The 17,528-nt window shown below is 39.0% G+C and overlaps 1 protein-coding gene across 8 annotated transcripts in view; it reads left to right on the top strand.

The window, feature by feature from the left end:
• Nucleotides 1-3,502: 3,502 nt before the first annotated feature.
• The window catches only part of AGL (amylo-alpha-1,6-glucosidase and 4-alpha-glucanotransferase), a 35,554-nt gene continuing 21,528 nt past the window's right edge, over nucleotides 3,503-17,528 (top strand). For 2 of the 8 annotated variants that reach the window (XM_086617675.1, XM_086617676.1), the window contains exons 1-11: nucleotides 3,503-3,645; nucleotides 6,125-6,335; nucleotides 7,241-7,407; nucleotides 7,867-8,070; nucleotides 12,475-12,656; nucleotides 12,888-12,999; nucleotides 13,302-13,422; nucleotides 13,597-13,699; nucleotides 13,790-13,887; nucleotides 14,453-14,592; nucleotides 16,927-17,114. In XM_086617675.1, the coding sequence (XP_086473801.1) occupies nucleotides 3,564-3,645; nucleotides 6,125-6,335; nucleotides 7,241-7,407; nucleotides 7,867-8,070; nucleotides 12,475-12,656; nucleotides 12,888-12,999; nucleotides 13,302-13,422; nucleotides 13,597-13,699; nucleotides 13,790-13,887; nucleotides 14,453-14,592; nucleotides 16,927-17,114 (1,608 nt within the window). In that variant the 5' untranslated portion in view covers nucleotides 3,503-3,563. Of the gene's footprint in view, nucleotides 3,646-6,124; nucleotides 6,336-7,240; nucleotides 7,408-7,866; nucleotides 8,071-12,474; nucleotides 12,657-12,887; nucleotides 13,015-13,301; nucleotides 13,423-13,596; nucleotides 13,700-13,789; nucleotides 13,888-14,452; nucleotides 14,593-16,926; nucleotides 17,115-17,528 lie in introns of all 8 variants that reach the window. The other 6 variants (XM_086617678.1, XM_086617677.1, XM_086617681.1 and 3 more) reach the window with 4 other exon arrangements.

Raw genomic sequence — 17,528 nt, 5'->3', positions numbered from 1 at the left:
TAAAATGGCACTGTGAAATCAAACAATTAGATGCCAGTGTAGCAAATGCCATGTATGATGGCTGTTGGCTGTGTCCTGTACCATATCTGCAGTGCTAAGTGGTAGCACTTGTGCATTGATGTTTTGCTGGTGTGGTTCCCATATACAGAAAGCCTGTTCAATTTATGTCTACTAAATTAACACAGGCCCAAAGTCTGTAAGGGATGTGCCAGCATAAGAGGTGATGTTGGAGAAAGGATTAGAGCAGTCTGCTCTGCTTTCCTGATTAAACTTCATCAAAGGACTTGCTATATTCATTCGGTATCTTTGTAATAGTCTTTTTTTTTCTCCATATTGAATTGAAGGCCAACAAAATTATCTGGTTTAATTATTAAGTGATTTAATAGTACTTGGGGAACTTTTTTGCTGTGTAGTGGATCAAGTCCTTCATTGAAACTGCTGACATCTGGTTTAGCTACACTCACAAATGTTGGTCAAAAAACTGCTTCAGGATTTGGAATCAGGAGGCTGTATGCTAGTTTGGTTTCCTAATTGTTTTTGTCTTGAGGAACTTAAAAATCCTTTTTCATAAACTTGGATACATTTCAAAACCTGTCTAAATACATAGTATAGTGGAGATACGGCACTGCAGACCTAGTAGGTAGAGTAGGGTATGTTCCCCTATTAAGTAGGGAAAACAAAAGAGCCACATTTTAAAACTTAGTAGCAGTGGTGAAATTGCCTTCAGTGATGCCCTTTTGGGTTTTTCTTGCTTTTCTTGAGGTATTCAGCATGTGCTTTAAGGTAACTATTTAAAATGTAAAGGAGTTGGCTACATAGCATTATTTGGTTTTCCTCTCTTAGAACTGTGCACTCCGTAAGTAGCTCATGAAGTTTCTAAATCCCACACAGTTTGCAGTACGTGACAGAAAAACAGCAAGACTTGAGGAAGAGGCACTTGTGCAAGGCTTTGTGGCAGACTGACTGCAAAGTCACTTCAGGATACAGAAGCCTGCTAAGGACCATAGCAAAGAGTGGTCCAGATCTCTTTCAATGACATGTCTGTTGGTTTTGTTGCTCTGACTCCCATACCTGTTGGAGCTTCTTGTATTTCCCGTTCCTATGTTGTATCTTCTTTACTAGGACATGTCTGAATCAGAGAAAACAGCGAGCATACCAGGAGGGCCAGGCTTCGGCTAGGTGCAAGTCTGTCCTGTACACAAAGCATGCAGGCCAGCAAGCTGAGTAAGGAATAAGGGGGCTAGGAAAGACAGTGAAGATGGGAGAATACTGCTGTACCTCCCAGAAATATCCATGTAAAACAATCCAGATCGAAGTATCATGTTTGAATCATATCTGAATAAGTCTCACTGAGATGAATGTTAGCGGAACTACACAAACACACAGGGTGAGCTTTTACTAGGAATTTTCCTCTAGTCTGCCTAGGGACCCTAGTATCTTCAGGGGGCATAAAATTGACATATTCACTTACACCAACATGAAAACCTTTCTCAACAACACCAAAAAATACAAACTCTGATGAGGAACCGATTTCTTAAAGTATTCAGAGGGAGCAGTAGGTGAAGAGGGAAAGAAAAAAATTAGATTCCAAAAGATAATAAACTCAGTTTGAAATGAATGAAAGTGCTTCCGTGAACATCCAGGCCTTTGGACTACCCCTAAATGCACTGCAATTGGAAGAACACACTGCAGTAAGACACAGTTATAAGGGTATGCATGGGATGACTAGAAGTAAATTGTTAAGTCTGAATTGTTTTGTAGACTCCTTCCAATTCCGCAAAATGTACCAGCTTTGAAAATAAATAAATAAACAGTGTAACATAGTGACTGTAACTTGAGAAGAACAATTTGTTGTTTTTTTAATGTAGTTCTAGGCAACATAAATAGACTGACCTTCCAAAGCTGCAAGGCTGACCTTTAGGGTGAGGTGCAGCGAATGATTTCGGAGGCGAGAGGCCTGGTGCAACTGTCCCAGGTACTCTGCAACGCAAAGCAGTAGCCAGGGCTGCGTGGTGATGGCGGTTCAGGTGATGGCATTCTTCAAAACACGGATGGTGGCGTTTTGGTTTGCATTTTTTTATTGTTTTTTATTTTAAACCAAAGACAGATTTTGGTTGAAGACAGATCCCCGGAGTAGCAGTCTTGCCCACGCGCTATATATAGCACTTAAACCCAGCTGACACCATGTTTTTTCCACAGCGCAGCCTATCAGGAGGGAGGCGGCGGCACGGCCGGGGGCTACCCGCGGCGCGGCGGGAGGTGACGGGCGGCTGCTCGCGCCGCTCCGCTCCGCTCCGCAGGGCGGGAAGGCCAAGGAAGACCCGCGGAGCGGCGCTTCCATCACGGCAAGGAGCGGCTGGGCGCAAAGCCGTCAGCCGGGCTGCCTCGGGCAGCCCTTAAAGTCACATTTTCCTCAGCGGAATGCCCGTTAAATCGCACAGCGCTCCAGATGCCTGAGCCCCCTCGGGGGGCCGACTCTCGAGCCGAGTGCGAAGCCGCTGGCAGGGGCTATGGCCGTACAGGCCGGGGTGCAGGGTCAGATACAACCACGTCGCGCCCCCCGAAAGCCCGGGGGTGCTCAGGGGCCCGGACTCGCCGAGAGCCCCGTCCGCTCGCAGCCGCCGTAACACCGGGTACAAGGTTGCGTCTGAAGCAACCTCTTCCCTCCGGGGGAGCTTCGCGGGGCGGGGCGGAGCGGAGCGGGGCAGACCCCGCCTGGCCAGGCCGGCCCCGGCCGCCCTGCACCGCCGCCGGGGTGGGCCTTGCGCTCTCGCGGGAGCTGCGCCGGCGCCGCCCGTCTCTGAGCGCCGCTGCGGCGGAACCAGTAAAGTTTGTTTCAAAAAAAGCAAGAAAAGGGGAGGAAAAAAGCTGTCCCAGTGAGTCTGTCGCGGCAGCTGGCGAGTGCGTGAGTGACTGCCCGCACGGCCAGCCCGGGACCGCCGCAGCAGGGGAGGGCGGACGAGCTGCTCCAGCCCCCGCCCCGGCTCCGCTCGGCCTCGGCAGCCGTCGCCCTCAGCGGGGAGCCGCGCCTCCGCCGTCCTCCGGGCCCGCTCGTGAGTATGGTGGGACGGCTGAGGCGGGCACCGCTTCCCGCGGAGGTAGGGTGGTGATAAGGGGCCTGGCGGTGGCTCCCAGCAGCACCGGGGCGAGCAGAGAGAGTGACAGGTGTCAGGCTCCCCCCCCCGCCCCGGGGCGGCTCGGGCCGGGGGCACCTCCGCGGCTCTGGCTGCGGGCCGGGCCGCGCTGTGGGACGGGGAGCTGCTCGGGGGTGCTGCCGGCGGCGGTCCCCGGCCAGGGGCGGGCAGGGTGCCTCCTGACAGTTCCCTCGGACCCTCCTCCCCCCGCTCCCTACCCTGCCGCGTCTCGTCTCCTCTCTCCCCTGGGGCTGGGGAACATGTAAGCGAAACCGGCAGCGTGAGGCGTTCCCAAACGGCCGCCGTCCTCCCGGGGGTCGCCGCTGACCTGTGGGTTTTTGTCTGTTTTCCCACACGGCAGGGCTTGCTTCTCCCACCCCCAAGTGAGTCTCCTGGCGCGGGAGGAGCGCCGGGCAGGCGGCCGCAGCCATGCCGAGCGGTAAGGAGACGCGGCTGCTGCACCTCGGCGAGATGGAGAAGCTGGACAAGACCCTCTTCAGGCTGGAGCAAGGTAGGTCGGGGCGGCGGGCTGCGGCCTCCTCAGCCTTCTCCTCGGCGGGCAGCCCCGGGGCCGGGTGAGAGGGAAGTGGCCGGGAGCTAGCCCCCTTCTTCGGGCAGCAGTGGAAAGGGAGCTCAGCCTGCGGTGGTGAGGTTTTTTTGTGTTTCTTGTTGGGTTGGTTTGTTTGTCTTTTGTTGGGTTTATTCCTTGTTTTAATACGAAACCATTTCTGACATGCTTGCTTCCACTGCAGAGCCGTATGGGCTCCAGTCGCAGTCCAGTCTGACTCATAAAATCCTTGAGAATTGAGCAGATCGGCTAGGAGCCATTAGCCTTCATGGGAATGAAGTGCAAAGCATTTTTTAGACAGGCTCTGCTGGGCAGGACCTCTCCTTTTATAACTGTACTTAAATGACCTGAAAAAGTCCTCATAAGTCAAGCTCCCTAGTGTTTATCTGCAATGTGTTATACAACACTCTGTTTTTAATATTATAATTGTGAAATGTCCGTAATACTAACACTTTGAGAAGTTTGCCATAACGTTTCAGAATATGGGATCTTTAGCTCCTCCTACATCTTAACTTGCATGTCAGATTTTTTATAACTGTGCTGTGTTAGCATTCTAGCTGCATACTTCTAAGAACTTGACGTTATTTCTTTCTGAAAGTGAGTGTTCTTAAGTCTATTTGCAAAAAAAACCTCAAACAAACAACCCCCCAAAAAACAAACCAAACAAAAAAACATTGTACTAATTGGTTCACTATTATGCTGGTCAGCAAATTCAGACTATAAAACTAAAGCCACTGTCTTTAGAAACCATTTTTAATGATGCAACAACTTTTATTACTATGAAATTTTGTGGTGTTTATTACTTTATTATTACTTTATAATATCGTAGTGCTTTAATAGAAGAGCAAGATTTTAGTTCTTGAGAATAACAGTTCTTTTCAGCTATACTGATTTCAAAATTTGCTGACAATATAATGTAAGAAAATGTCAGTAGTGAGGAAGTGCAGAGTTGATGTTAACTTCCATTATTAACTCATATTTCCAGTTGTGTAAGTTTTGTTGGAAGGAGTCTGACAGAAGTGCATGATTATCAAACACTCAAAATGTCTCTGCTTGTAGCAGTCTCTGAGAGGGCATAGCTAATTTTGAGCACAGCATTCCTGGTGTCAGTATAACTGTTACAGGAAATAAGATATCAATGGCATATATCCCTGTACTCTAATTTTAGTAATCCGTGTAATAAAATGTCAGGACATTACTAGCAAGAGTGTATTTAACCTTCCAAAAGTGATTTTTTTTTTTTTTTTTTTGGTATAAGTTTTGGGGTTTTTTTTTTGCAATCAAACGAGCTTCATTTTATCTGACAGACATTCAGATCCTAAAACCACTGCTTTATAAGGTGAATTTGGTGTAGTGGTGATTATGTTAGGAAGAGAAACTCCGAGCTTGGTGAGACTTGCATTTAAATGCTTTCAGACATTGAATTCTGGATTAGAGTCCCCATGATTCTACTTAATAAATACTTAAGATACTGGAACTTGCCATTTCTCGTGGTTTCTTTTACACTTTATAATTCATTATCTGTGTATTAATAACTTTCTCTTTTACAAATACTTAAGTTTCTTTTACTCCCAGTTTTGTAGACTGCTAGGGCTAGTAGATGTGTTACTACAGTTAACTACATGAGTGGCATGTAATTTAATGGAAGTTATTGTGCAAGTATTTATACCTGTTTCAGTCACTTTAAAGGACCCTGAACAGACTACAGGTTTTAGGTCTCAATATTTTAACTTAGTTTTTTTTCTCATTATCATTACTATCTTAAGCCTAAATATTGCCCTTTCTATGTGTTTGTGACCTGCAGCATATATACAAAACTCCCTTTGATTTGTTGAGCTCTCTGAAAATTTAAGTTTGTTTATACTTGTTTGTAATCTACAGTGTACATACCATTTTACAGTTAAAAGCATAAGCAATTTAGGATCATTTAGTGGAATACTAAATTTAATTTCCATAAGTTCCTCAATGGAGAATGAAGGGATTTGAAATGTTTTGTTTCAAAATATATTCCTAAATTTTTTAAAATATTTTCATGAGTCAGCTTAATAAATAGACTTAGTTAACCTAAATACTTAAATACTACGTAAAGTAAAACCTGCATAAAATTGTACGTAGTCTGATGATCATGATGTTTTGTTTTCTTTTGTTTTTAAGACTTTTTTATATAGCAAAGAGGAACAAATTGGAAAGGAGATCAATAATGCCGTATGAGTAAAGGAAAAAGACTGCATGTAAGGTCTGCAGAGAACAACATAGGAAAGCAGGGAGAGATGATGCTGCAGAAATAATACCATTCTGCTGAAATTCTTGGCAGATATGTTTGTGCACTTTCTTAACATAATATAGAAATATAGAAGAGAAATATCTAATCCTCCTGATAAAATTATTTTTTCCTTTTTTTTTTTTTTTTTTCCCCCTTGAGGTTTTGAACTACAGTTCCGATTGGGCCCGACTCTTCAAGGCAAGCCCGTTACTGTGTACACAAATTATCCAGCTTCTGGAGAGGTATTTGATCGCCACAAGTTCAGGACACTATCGTGGCACAATCCCACAGGAAAAGAAGATGACTCTGACAAATATTGCAAGCTGGATCTCCAAGTTTCCGGGTCATACCAGTACTATTTCAGTCTTGGGTAAGTGAAATTCTTTGCTTACAGCCAAATGCAGTCTGCTCCCTTGGTCTACATTTTAACCTGAAGCAATTAACTGTTTAGAATAAAACAGTTTTTTTCATGCATTTTTCAAATTGCAGCTATGGGGCTCATCTGAATCTGCTAATGAAAGATGGTGGCTGTGGTGGTTGTCTAATACTTTCTGATGCAAAGATATTCTGGAGAATATACAGAACAAAGTTGATCAATTTCCTGTGAATGTTGGAAAGGCAAGCCATTTTTACAAGTTTTGAAAGTCATCAGCTTTCTAAGTATCTCAATGATTAATTTGTACTTTCTTCATTAACTTTGAAGATTGCCTTTTTTTTTTTTCCTAGCACAGAGGTTCTGGCATTCTTTACTTCCTTCTTTGTTTCAACAGGACAAGTGCAGAGGAGAATGCCAGTGTCTCTAATGATTGTAGTCTGGTATTCTGAGTTTCTGGAAGACAGGTGGTTAAATTCCTTTAGGCTTAAAAAGGTGTTTAGCTTGAGTCTTCTGCTGAGAATGGTGCTCCTAATGGAGGTCTTTGTATAAAAGATGGGCAGTCATTCTTTCTTTGTTTCTGTCCTAATCCTAAAAGGAGGAACCAGCCCCTTGTCTCAGATAATGAGAGATACCTCTTTTGCAGAGCTTTTTTTAAAGTTCTGTATCCCAACTATCTTCTCGTAAGCAACTGGCTTACAAGAGGTGATGCCTAACAGATGAGCGTCTCTTCAGTGTTTATTATTTTCTCCAGGTGCCCTGTGGTCCTGTTCACTACCTTACCCCAACCACTGTACTGGGCTACTATGGTTTTGAAATAGCTGTGCTTGTTGGATTCGCTTTCTGAAACTGGCTGGTACAATGGGTGTTTGCTATACCAATGAAAATTAATTTTTTCCTAGAAATGAAAAAAGTGGTGGAGGTTACATAGTTGTGGATCCTATTTTGCATGTTGGAGCCGATAATCATGTGTTACCTTTGGATTGTGTTACACTCCAGACGTTCCTGGCGAAGTGTCTGGGACCATTTCATGAATGGGAAGATAGGCTTAAAGTTGCAAAAGAAACAGGTAATTCTGATATACATATTAAAGGATATATGTTTTTTTGTCTTATGATCAGAAACGAAACTTACACTGCAGAGCCTCAGTGTGAACAACTCATTTGTTCTTTAGGTTGTAGAGTAAATATTTTCCAGTAGATTCAATTTAGTTAACAGATTAAGTCAGTGAAATGGTTAAAATATTTGCAGACGTGCAAAAATTCAAGAATTTCCTGATAATAGGAAACCACTTTTGTTTTATTGTTTTGATTTCAGATAGACTTGGAAGTTTGTAGAACTGACAGGGTGATTTTTCTGAAGCTTGTGTTCTGTAGAATTTCGAGGGGAAGGTTCAGATTAATTTACAATGGTTATTCTGAACCCCAGCTTTAAGTACATGTTATAACTGCAGTTTATTATGCTTCCTTCAATTAACTTTGACTGAAATTTGTTTTTCTTACTAAATAAATGGCTTCTTATTATGTAGGTTACAACATGATTCATTTTACACCACTGCAGAAGCTTGGATTGTCTAGATCGTGCTATTCACTGGCTGATCAGTTAGAAGTAAATCCTGAATTTTCAAGCCATAATAAAAAGTGCACTTGGAGTGATATAGGAGCTCTTGTGGAAAAATTGAAAAATGAATGGAATATGCTTTGCATCACAGATGTAGTCTACAATCATACAGGTATGATTTTTGTGTGTGTTAGTCATCAGATTTGCCCTATAATTATATTTCACTGTTTCACTTAACTTTCCTCCCTTGAACCCATCTTTTAGTAGCTGTTTTAAGCAACTTAGTTGTCTCTGTCCTTGAATCTCTCAAACACAAGACAACTCTTTACAATTATAATTGATACGTCTCCATAAGAGATGTAAAGTAATTTAGTATTGTTATTGAAAGAGTGAAGAGAGGCCTTCTTGGAGAGAATTAATGAACTGTACATGTGTCTGTATTTTTGTAATATGCTTATTTTTATGGTCTGTGGTGTGCAGCTCCCACGTAAATGAATGGAATCTGCATTATTAATTATTCGGTGAACATAAACTGAGTACTTTCTTGTTAAACAGGATATTATTGTTGTAGCTGCTTAAAAGTAACTGCTCTACTTTGAATCTAACATGCACACAACAAACGGAAGAGGGACAAGAGGCTGGGTAGGATTAAGCAATGGAGGAAATGTTACAGTTCAGTCTGTGGGGAAAGGAAAGAGATGCACCAATGCATTGAAGGCTTTACTTCTCTTAATTGCTCTTTGTAGCTCAAATTGATGAAATTGAAATTATAGTACTTTGTCATTTGTAAGTTTGCTGATTATTTGGATAATGAGTTTACTTTGATTATGTTTAAAATGCAGTTTTCATTTTAGGCTGTAATCCTGATGATCATGATAATTAGCATTCTCATAGCAGGCAGTACAGCAAATGGCTATGTATATTGATGTTATAGTGCTTTGATGCTTAAAACCCCCTGACCACAGATATCTGTGAATTTCAAACTTTATTTGCTTTAGTTCTTTGGTGTTGACTGGTGCTAAACATTCCTGTTGAGTTAGTCTGCGTTGCAGTGTGGGCCCTGTTGTTTGCCCTATGTGTTTGTCGAAAAGTTACTAATTATATTTATTGGCTGTGTGTCTGAGGGAATTAGGCTTTTAAACATTCTCCCAATTTTGGATAAAAAATTTCTTGCACTTTACCAACCAGAAGTCGTTTCTGTCACATATGCTTGAGATCCTATCATCTTTTTACTGTGTGTATTTGCATGCTACCAAGGAGGATGTTTTTATGGACAGAAATAGCTAATTCTAAACTAATTATTAGACTCCAAAATATATTTGGGAAGAAAAAGTCACATTATTGCTTGGCTACTTTTGTAGACAGACTTTTTGAGGTTATATTCAGAGTGCAAATTAATCTCCATTGGGATGGATGACTAAACATTTATGCTATAGTGAAAGGATGTTTAGAAGTGTCTTCTAGCAGGATAGAAATGTTCAAATGTCCTGACTTACATCATTAAGCAAGTTATACTTGATGGCTTTGTTTCCTGCTTTCAAACTTTAAACTTGAATTTCTTTCCCCCTCTTTTTTGTTTATAATCAAAACCTCTTGATCTGTAACTGACTCTAAACTTTGTTAAATGCCAAATTTAGCACAAGCAGAAAGATACGTTGATAAATCTGAGTAAACAATAATATTGTGTATGCCTGTGGAGGTTAAACATTTTTTGAGGCTTTTGACATAAGAAAATAGGCAAATAGTTTTTGGGGTCCTTTTTGTCTGGATCTTGATTAGATGGAAATTTAACTTAACTTTTTAAAAAATTTTATTTTAAAATTAACTTGTCTCACAGTAAATCCTCTGATACTGGTAATTCTAACAGCTCATGACTCTTCAGCTTACAGTGGTTGTATCTGTTGGTAGTTTCTGCTTTCTAGCCCAAAACGGCAATGCTTCCCCTCTGTTCCAGTTGTAGAGTCAGACTGCTCACTTTCAGTAGTAAGCAGTTAAGCTAAGGTGCTTGGTTTTTATGCTGCAGTGGAGAACAGACTGCTTGCACAGTAGGAATGGTGGGAATCAGTTTTCGATGTTAATATCTGTTAGTCTCTAATGAAAGCATCTATGGCCTGACTTTAAAAGTGAAGTAGATGCATGCGCTAATGTTAAATATAGATACACGTTTGGCATGTTAGCAGGAGTATCATAGATAAACTTGCAAACCCAGCCTGGTAACTGGGTAGATGTGCCCTTTTTGAGCTGCCGTTTCCTTCAGGATGTTCAAACAACACAGTATTTCTTATTTGAAGATCCCTGGCATTTACTTTTCACCAGGAGACAGAAAAAGGAGGCTTGTTTTTTCTTTTCTGAGTTTTCAGTGTAATAAATCATATAAAGTAATAAAATAAACTGAAATACATTGTATGTTCTTTCTCTTTCAGAAGAGGCTACTATTGTCTAATTGTCATTTTAACTTGAGTAAATCCTACTTCCATGCACTTGACTAATCACATCAAATACCATCTTTTCTCAGCTTTGTAAGAGGGAGGGGAGAAGAAAAAGATGTCTTGGACAATGAGCATTGCTACTAAATATTAAGCTTGTGTTTAATTTATATAACAATAAATTAGTCCTTTGAAAAATATGAAATTTTTTTCTTAATTAAGAATGTAATGAATTTTAGAAATGGTTTTCTGTAATTCCTCATCTTAATATTTCCATATTTTTATACTTATGTGTATTTTCTCTCTAGCTGTAACAAATGTAATCACAAGTGATGTTTTGGGATTTTTTTTCCTGCGCAGTTAGATTTCTTTTGTGTTATGTTGCAAATCATTGGAGCTACTTTCTGAAAACATCATTCCATTCTGTACCAGAATTAGTGGAAGACCTATTGACACTTTTTTTTGTGATAACCCCTTAGATTCAAATGATATGTTATCTTTTTAGAATTACTCATATTTACTCATGAAAGTCCATTATAGTAAATCATGGTTCTTGCTAGATATGTTTTTGGAGAAAAATATTTTTTTTCCGAAGTAGTTATACGCATTTAAAAAAAAAAAAGGAGGAGGCAGGATCTGGTTGTCCTAGAAGAGCCTTTAACAGCCTGAGCTGCTTATTGCTTTTTGTAACTTCAAAATGAGTATGGTGGTTTTAGTTGTAGGTGGCATTCAAACCATGAAAATCTTAATTTCCACAACTGGTTTGACCTTATAAAGATGGAATTTTGCCATATTCGTAATGATCTTGAGATGTAATGTAAGAGGGTGTTCAGAAGAGCAGTTCATACTAAAGTGTGAGAGAGTACGCTCTTTTCTTTCCATTTGACATTTCTGTTTGAGCTTCTTTGAACTAAGCAAACTTGGGTGTTAGGTGTTAATTGTTCTGCTATAATTTTGGACATGTTAATGGCTCTTTCTTCATATTTCCAATACAATAATTTGTTATATATTTTCCCTTGTGTGAAGTACTACTGTTTTTCTCTGCTTTTCTAAAACAATGGATTAATAAGACATGTTCTATGAAAAATTATTTAAAAAAAACACCATGTAAAACCTGAGTAATCTTTTTTATTCCTAAGCGCTCTGTAATATTCTTTTTTAGCATTTATTTTTTCAGTTGCAGAGATTCATTCAGAAGAATATATGAAAATTATTTTCAGTTAAACTGTGTTTAGGACAGTTTCACAAATGGAAAGAAATTGACTCTTGAGGATTTTTTTTCTTCATTATCATACTTGGAAAATCAAAGTTCTCTTTGCTGTGTATCTCTTTATTCATACTGCTGCATGTACGCTACTGTCTATATTAGAATATTACACTCATTTTCTAGGGAAGGCTCCTTACCTTCTGAGTTCACTCTTAACGTTCAGCATATCTTCTGGTGCTTGTCGATGCTATAGGGGAAGTTTAGAAAGTAGACACAGTAGAGTGTAGTGTTTGATCTGAACTAGCGTTTCATTTGCATGCAGCAGACAGTGCACTCATCTTCCTGTGTAAGACTTGGTGGTCTCGCTTCCCACCATTCTGCTTTTTATTATATACTCAACAGTGTCACAGCTAATCCTTTCTTAAAAGCCCATTTAACTACATTTTTCGTTAATTATTTCTTGGGTAGTGTGTGTTCACTCTTGCTCTCTGGTTGTGTGTGTGTATCATCTGATAGGGTTAAGAATGTTAAAAAATAAACAACTTGGGTGATCTTAAATCTTGGTTTCGGATGTATGTTTGGCTTTCAACTCATGAAGAGCATTTCATGTCCATTATGTGATGTGTTTCCTCTAACAAAAATGTGATTTTATAAATTTATTTTTAGTGTTGTAGAATTGGTAGTACTATTGTGTGTTTTCATGTAACTAACAAGTTTCTCTGCAGTTTCTGCAACAATTCTGTTGCAAAACATGTTTATTGGTAATGCCACCTTTGGGTAAGACATGATTTTCTATTGGCGTGGAAAACTTCAGTTGAAATGTGAACTAAGTATACATGCCATAGTATCTTAACTTCTGGGTGATAAGTCGTTTGTATAACAACTAAGTGTTCAGCTTGTGTACTTACTGTTTTTTTTCCCCCCCTTCCCTTTCCTGAATAAGCTACTAATAGTGAATGGCTCAGGATGCATCCAGAATGTGGCTATAACCTTGTAAATTCTCCTCACCTGAAGCCAGCTTGGGTCTTGGATAGAGCTCTGTGGCACTTGACCTGTATGGTGGCTGATGGAAAGTATACTGCTAAAGGGATCCCTCCCTTGATTGAAAACGATCATCACCTGAATGTAAGTGAAAAAAAACTAAGTATGAGCTAGTGAACACTGTAAATACCTGAATAAACCTTTAATATTTCTAAGGTTGTGGAAATGCACAAAAAATGGTCTATACTTTGCAGATATATTTAATGAAATAACCCTTTACTCACCAATTTTTTTTTCCTGAACAATTCACATGAGCACTTGCTTTTCTTACTTATATTAATGATCAATGTTACTAACATGATTTTATTTTTACAGTGTATCCGTAAACTAATTTGGGAAGAGATATATCCAAAACTTAAACTGTGGGAATTTTTCCAAGTGGATGTTAACAAAGCTGTGCAGCAATTTAGAACTCTTCTTACTCAAGGTAAAGGAAGGATATGTTGCTGAAGCATGTGGATTATATATTTACAGTTCCAGAAACTTGTAGGTGAACTTAGCAATAGGATGAAAAACAAAATAATCCTGTTTTTTATGTGTGAGAAATCTGCTGTGCTGATTTAGGCATATAAGAATGCTCTGAGGGCTAGTAAAGCCTTTGAAGACTTTGCACCCCTTCAAAGCCTTTATCTACCCATATCTTGCTTATGCTAGAATTACAACAGTTGTGTGTCTTTCAAATGTAGTTCCTATTTTTACTTTGAGTACTCTTTTCTGTCTTGTTCTTAGGCAAAATGAGCACTAAATCTGATCCAAATCAACATCTTCAAATAGTTCAGGACCCTGATTATAGACGACTTGGCTGTACCGTAGATATGAATATAGCACTGGCAACATTCATACCACATAGGTATTGTATTATTGATTACAAGTTAAAATCACAAGTGAAGTTAAATTCACAAAACCAAATAAATTGTTTTCAGAAATCAGAAAAATTTAATTTTTCATTCCTTTTATTTATGTATACTTCATGTTTTAAAAATAAACTCTAATTGTTCTCTACTTTTAATGTCCTCCTGATAAGCAATGGACCAGCTGCAATAGAAGAATGTTGTAACTGGTTTCGCAAGAGGATTGAGGAACTGAATGCTGAACAATACAGACAAACTAATCACCATCAAGAGCAGGTCTTGGAATTATCCGTGTTTTAATGTTGAATTGTTTTAAATTGCGATTAATGCAGACGTTTCAATAATACGTAATTTAATTATTTCTAGGCTGTCAATTGTCTTGTGGGGACTGTGGTTTATGAACGACTGGCTGGTAATGGTCCTAAGCTGGGTCCTATCAGTAGAAAAAATCCTTTAGTTACCAGGTATATATTTTTTTTTTTTTGGTGTTTAGAAACTGTTAGAATCTATCTAGGAAGAGTGAGTTCTAAGTTCATTAAAAGTGTATGTTTGTATGTACAAGTGTATGTTTTCTTTTCCATGGACAAATGCTACTTAATGAATTGACTGTATTTTTTAAGAAACAGTGATAACTTTAATAAACAAATGTGACCAGAGAGCATGAAACAATACTCAGAGCACATCAAAGCCTTACATAGTGCAAATTGCTCTTGTAGGTGGAAGAGGGGTGGAACTAGGAAAGCTTACACCTTTCAAGTTTGATGTGCTTGATACCACTCATGTATCTGAAGGGCTAGAGCTTTAATCTTTTACTACCAGCTGATACCAAGATAGTGGCAACACCTGTCCTTTCTTCTTCAAGGTGTTCTACAAAACAGAAAACTCTCCATCATTTATAGTCAAGCAGCTGCTCTTGTTTATAGCTTTTTTATCTACAAGCAGATACTTTAATTTCAAAGACAATGAATTTCAGCTTAGGTTACTTTTATGGTTTTTATTTTTGTTTTTAATGGCCTGCCTATTCCGTAGGTATTTTACTTATCCATTCAAGGAGCTGACTGTGGAGGAAGAAGAAGCTATGATACATCAGCCAGATAAAGCTTGTTACTTCATGGCTCATAATGGCTGGGTTATGGGAGATGATCCTCTTAGAAACTTTGCAGAACCAGGTTTGTAAAAGAACTTTGAATCATCTTAGAAACCTTTTGGTATTCTAGTCAAAGGAAAAAGGCTTTTTTTTAATCTGTCTTTTTTCCAGATGTGATCCCACGAAGCTACAGAATAGCAGACAGATACGCAGTTTATAGCACTTTAATTTCCCATTCAGCATATAGATCAACTGTAAGAACTGGGATTTGAGGTACAGTTTTGCAAGATTTGAGAGGAAAATTACCAACTTTCTGCCCCTGAAATGGGGACATCCTGCCTCCCCACATCTGTCATTGTTTTTGTTGCTTACTTTGTACTTTGTTCCAACACCACTGCTTGTTGGCATTTCCATAAGACAATGAAAGTGCTGCAGAAGTCTAATGCAATAAAAAGGTGGATAGTATTTTACTGCATTAGTGAGCAAAAACTGAATCCTTGAAAGGTCCAGTGAGTTGCTGTCAGGCAGTCAAGAGGTTACCAACTTCATCCAAAATAAGTATGCAGATTACTTGTGAAGGTAAGATAGGGTGTGAGTTCACTATGCACTTAAATACTGTTTTTTAACTCCTTTGAGGACAGCATTGATAACCAATAAAAACAAGGTTGACCACTGTTGTTTTCAGAGTGGTCATTCCCTTTGTAAACTGAATTGAACAAAGGCCAGTTTAATTCTAATTAAAAACATCTATGTAAGAGTTTGAGTCTGCTTTAGAAGCTAATCTGATTGATACTCCAGAGTGATCTGGAGTTAGCAAACATCTCGTAATCTACAGCCATTTCACTGCTTTTTATTTACTTTTTTTCTCATTTGCAAGGATGAAGCTAATGCGTGTTTCAAGGGTGTTTTTCTTCGGTGGCCTTTCAGCTAATTTCCCTTTCTTCTGGGCAGGCTGTTGTATTTTTTCCTTCAGTTACTGGCTTTAGTTAGCATACCTAACTTCCATTACTGAGTTTCCTCTCCTGATTAGTCTACGGCTTTTTGAGTGCTTTATACTTGTATTATACCTTTATTACAGTGTGAAAAGATGATACATAGAGATGCAAATATAGGAATTGCCAAACAAATGTAGTTAGTTCTGTAAATGGCCCTTAAAAAAATAACGGTGTACATCCAAAGAAAGGCATTTTTTCCATCCATGTAGCTATGTTGCCATTAGTTGAAGATAAAAGGTAGGCTGTGCTTAAATGAATGTGTTTGGAAGTAGTTGTGGCCTACAATCCCTAGACTTTACTTACTAGCTGCTTACTGTTGTTGTGCGTCTTTCACTGTGTAGACCCAAACACTTAGATGTCCATAATGTGAGCCTTGGGAAATTAGTCTGGCTGAAAAATAATCTCTTTGCTAAGACAGTATTGCTTTTCAGCTGAACAAGTTTCTCGATCTAATTCAAGGTTCGACCTCTAAAATAACTGTGATACATCAGTATAGCTGGTCTAGGAGTAGCAGATAGCAATGAAGTAGTTCTGTCTTACGTGTCCCAAGTGGTTCTGACCCTGTTCATGCTTTGATCAGGTTTAGATAAGATAAATATAAACAGATGTTCAGAAGACTGATGGTTCAAAGAAAACTATATTTCTCTTATGTGGGGTGTGATTATTGACAATTCTATGATTGTGTCTGGATATTACGTGTTCCAAATAGTGTGAGGTTTTTGGTGAGTTTGTTTGTTTTTTAAATTATATTACTGCCATTGTCAAATATGTGACTTACATATGACTGATATTTAAGTCTTTGTCACAGTTAAACCTCCATCAATATATTCATTTTATTGATTGCATCAAAAAGGTAGCAAAAAATAGCATGTGAAACTAAACTAGGTGAAGGATAAATATTTTCATACACAAAAAAATTATTTAGAGACTTTGTCCGTTTAAGTGACTTACCTGCTTAAGTACTTTGGAAATTTGCCTTATATAATTACAGTCTGCTGTTAACAGAAAACAAAATTTTAAATTGTGGCTGTGGCAGTTTATTTATGATAACAGTGAGATGCTTTTTTGAATTTAGCCAGTATAAACAACTGAACTACAGTTTTTGTTCGTTTGCTTGCTGCTTTCTTCTTTATTTTCTGAAGTACGGTTTTTGTAGTACTTGGAAGAATTAGAGAGTTTTATTTCAATCTGAAGAATTATTTCAATATCGCTATAGAAGTTAAATATTTGCTTGGAGTAGTCTGAAATTATACATCAGCATAGGGTATGTAGATTTTGAGTTGGTATGATTATTGTTAGGATTTTTACTTGCCATCAGTGTTCTGCTGCTCTTTCAGCAGTAGAAAATTAAATACCAAATTTTCATTTTGGAGCATTCTATTTTATATATACACACAATAGTGTATTTATTTCCCTTACAGGTTCAAATGTTTACTTGAGAAGAGAGCTTATTTGCTGGGGAGACAGTGTGAAACTGCGTTATGGTAATAAGCCTGAAGACTGCCCATACCTCTGGGCACATATGAAAAAATACACTGAAATCACTGCCAAATATTTCCATGGTGTTCGTCTTGACAACTGTCACTCAACACCTATTCATGTAGCTGAGGTACGCAGAATTAAGTGTGTTTATTTTAAAGCAGCTTCTGTCTGTGAAATAAGTCTTGCACTGTTCCTAAAAAAATCTGCCGGATCTACATGGCAGAGTTCAGGTGTGAATGACTCTTCCTCATAGCATAAGCAAATTTTCTTGACTAGTAATGCTTAGATATGATTTCAGCTGCTTGAAACGGCTGGTGTGGTGGTGTATTGTATGTCTTAATTCTCCCCTTTAGCTGAAATATCACGGGTGGACCTGGCTAACGTTTTCCTCACATAGCTATGGACATTGCACATAGTGCAATGACTGCCAATATCCAGTATGTCAGTTTTAGCTGGAGTTATTGCCAAGACTTGATTGAAAGTGTTAGAGTTTCTTTGCCATATATATATATGTATTTTGCTATTGCTGAATTAAACAGGA

The sequence above is a fragment of the Tauraco erythrolophus genome, chromosome 10 (genome assembly GCF_009769465.1).
Source record: "Tauraco erythrolophus isolate bTauEry1 chromosome 10, bTauEry1.pri, whole genome shotgun sequence".
In the NCBI taxonomy this organism is placed as follows: Eukaryota; Metazoa; Chordata; class Aves; order Musophagiformes; family Musophagidae; genus Tauraco; species Tauraco erythrolophus.
This window is presented reverse-complemented; position numbering and strand designations above follow the sequence as displayed.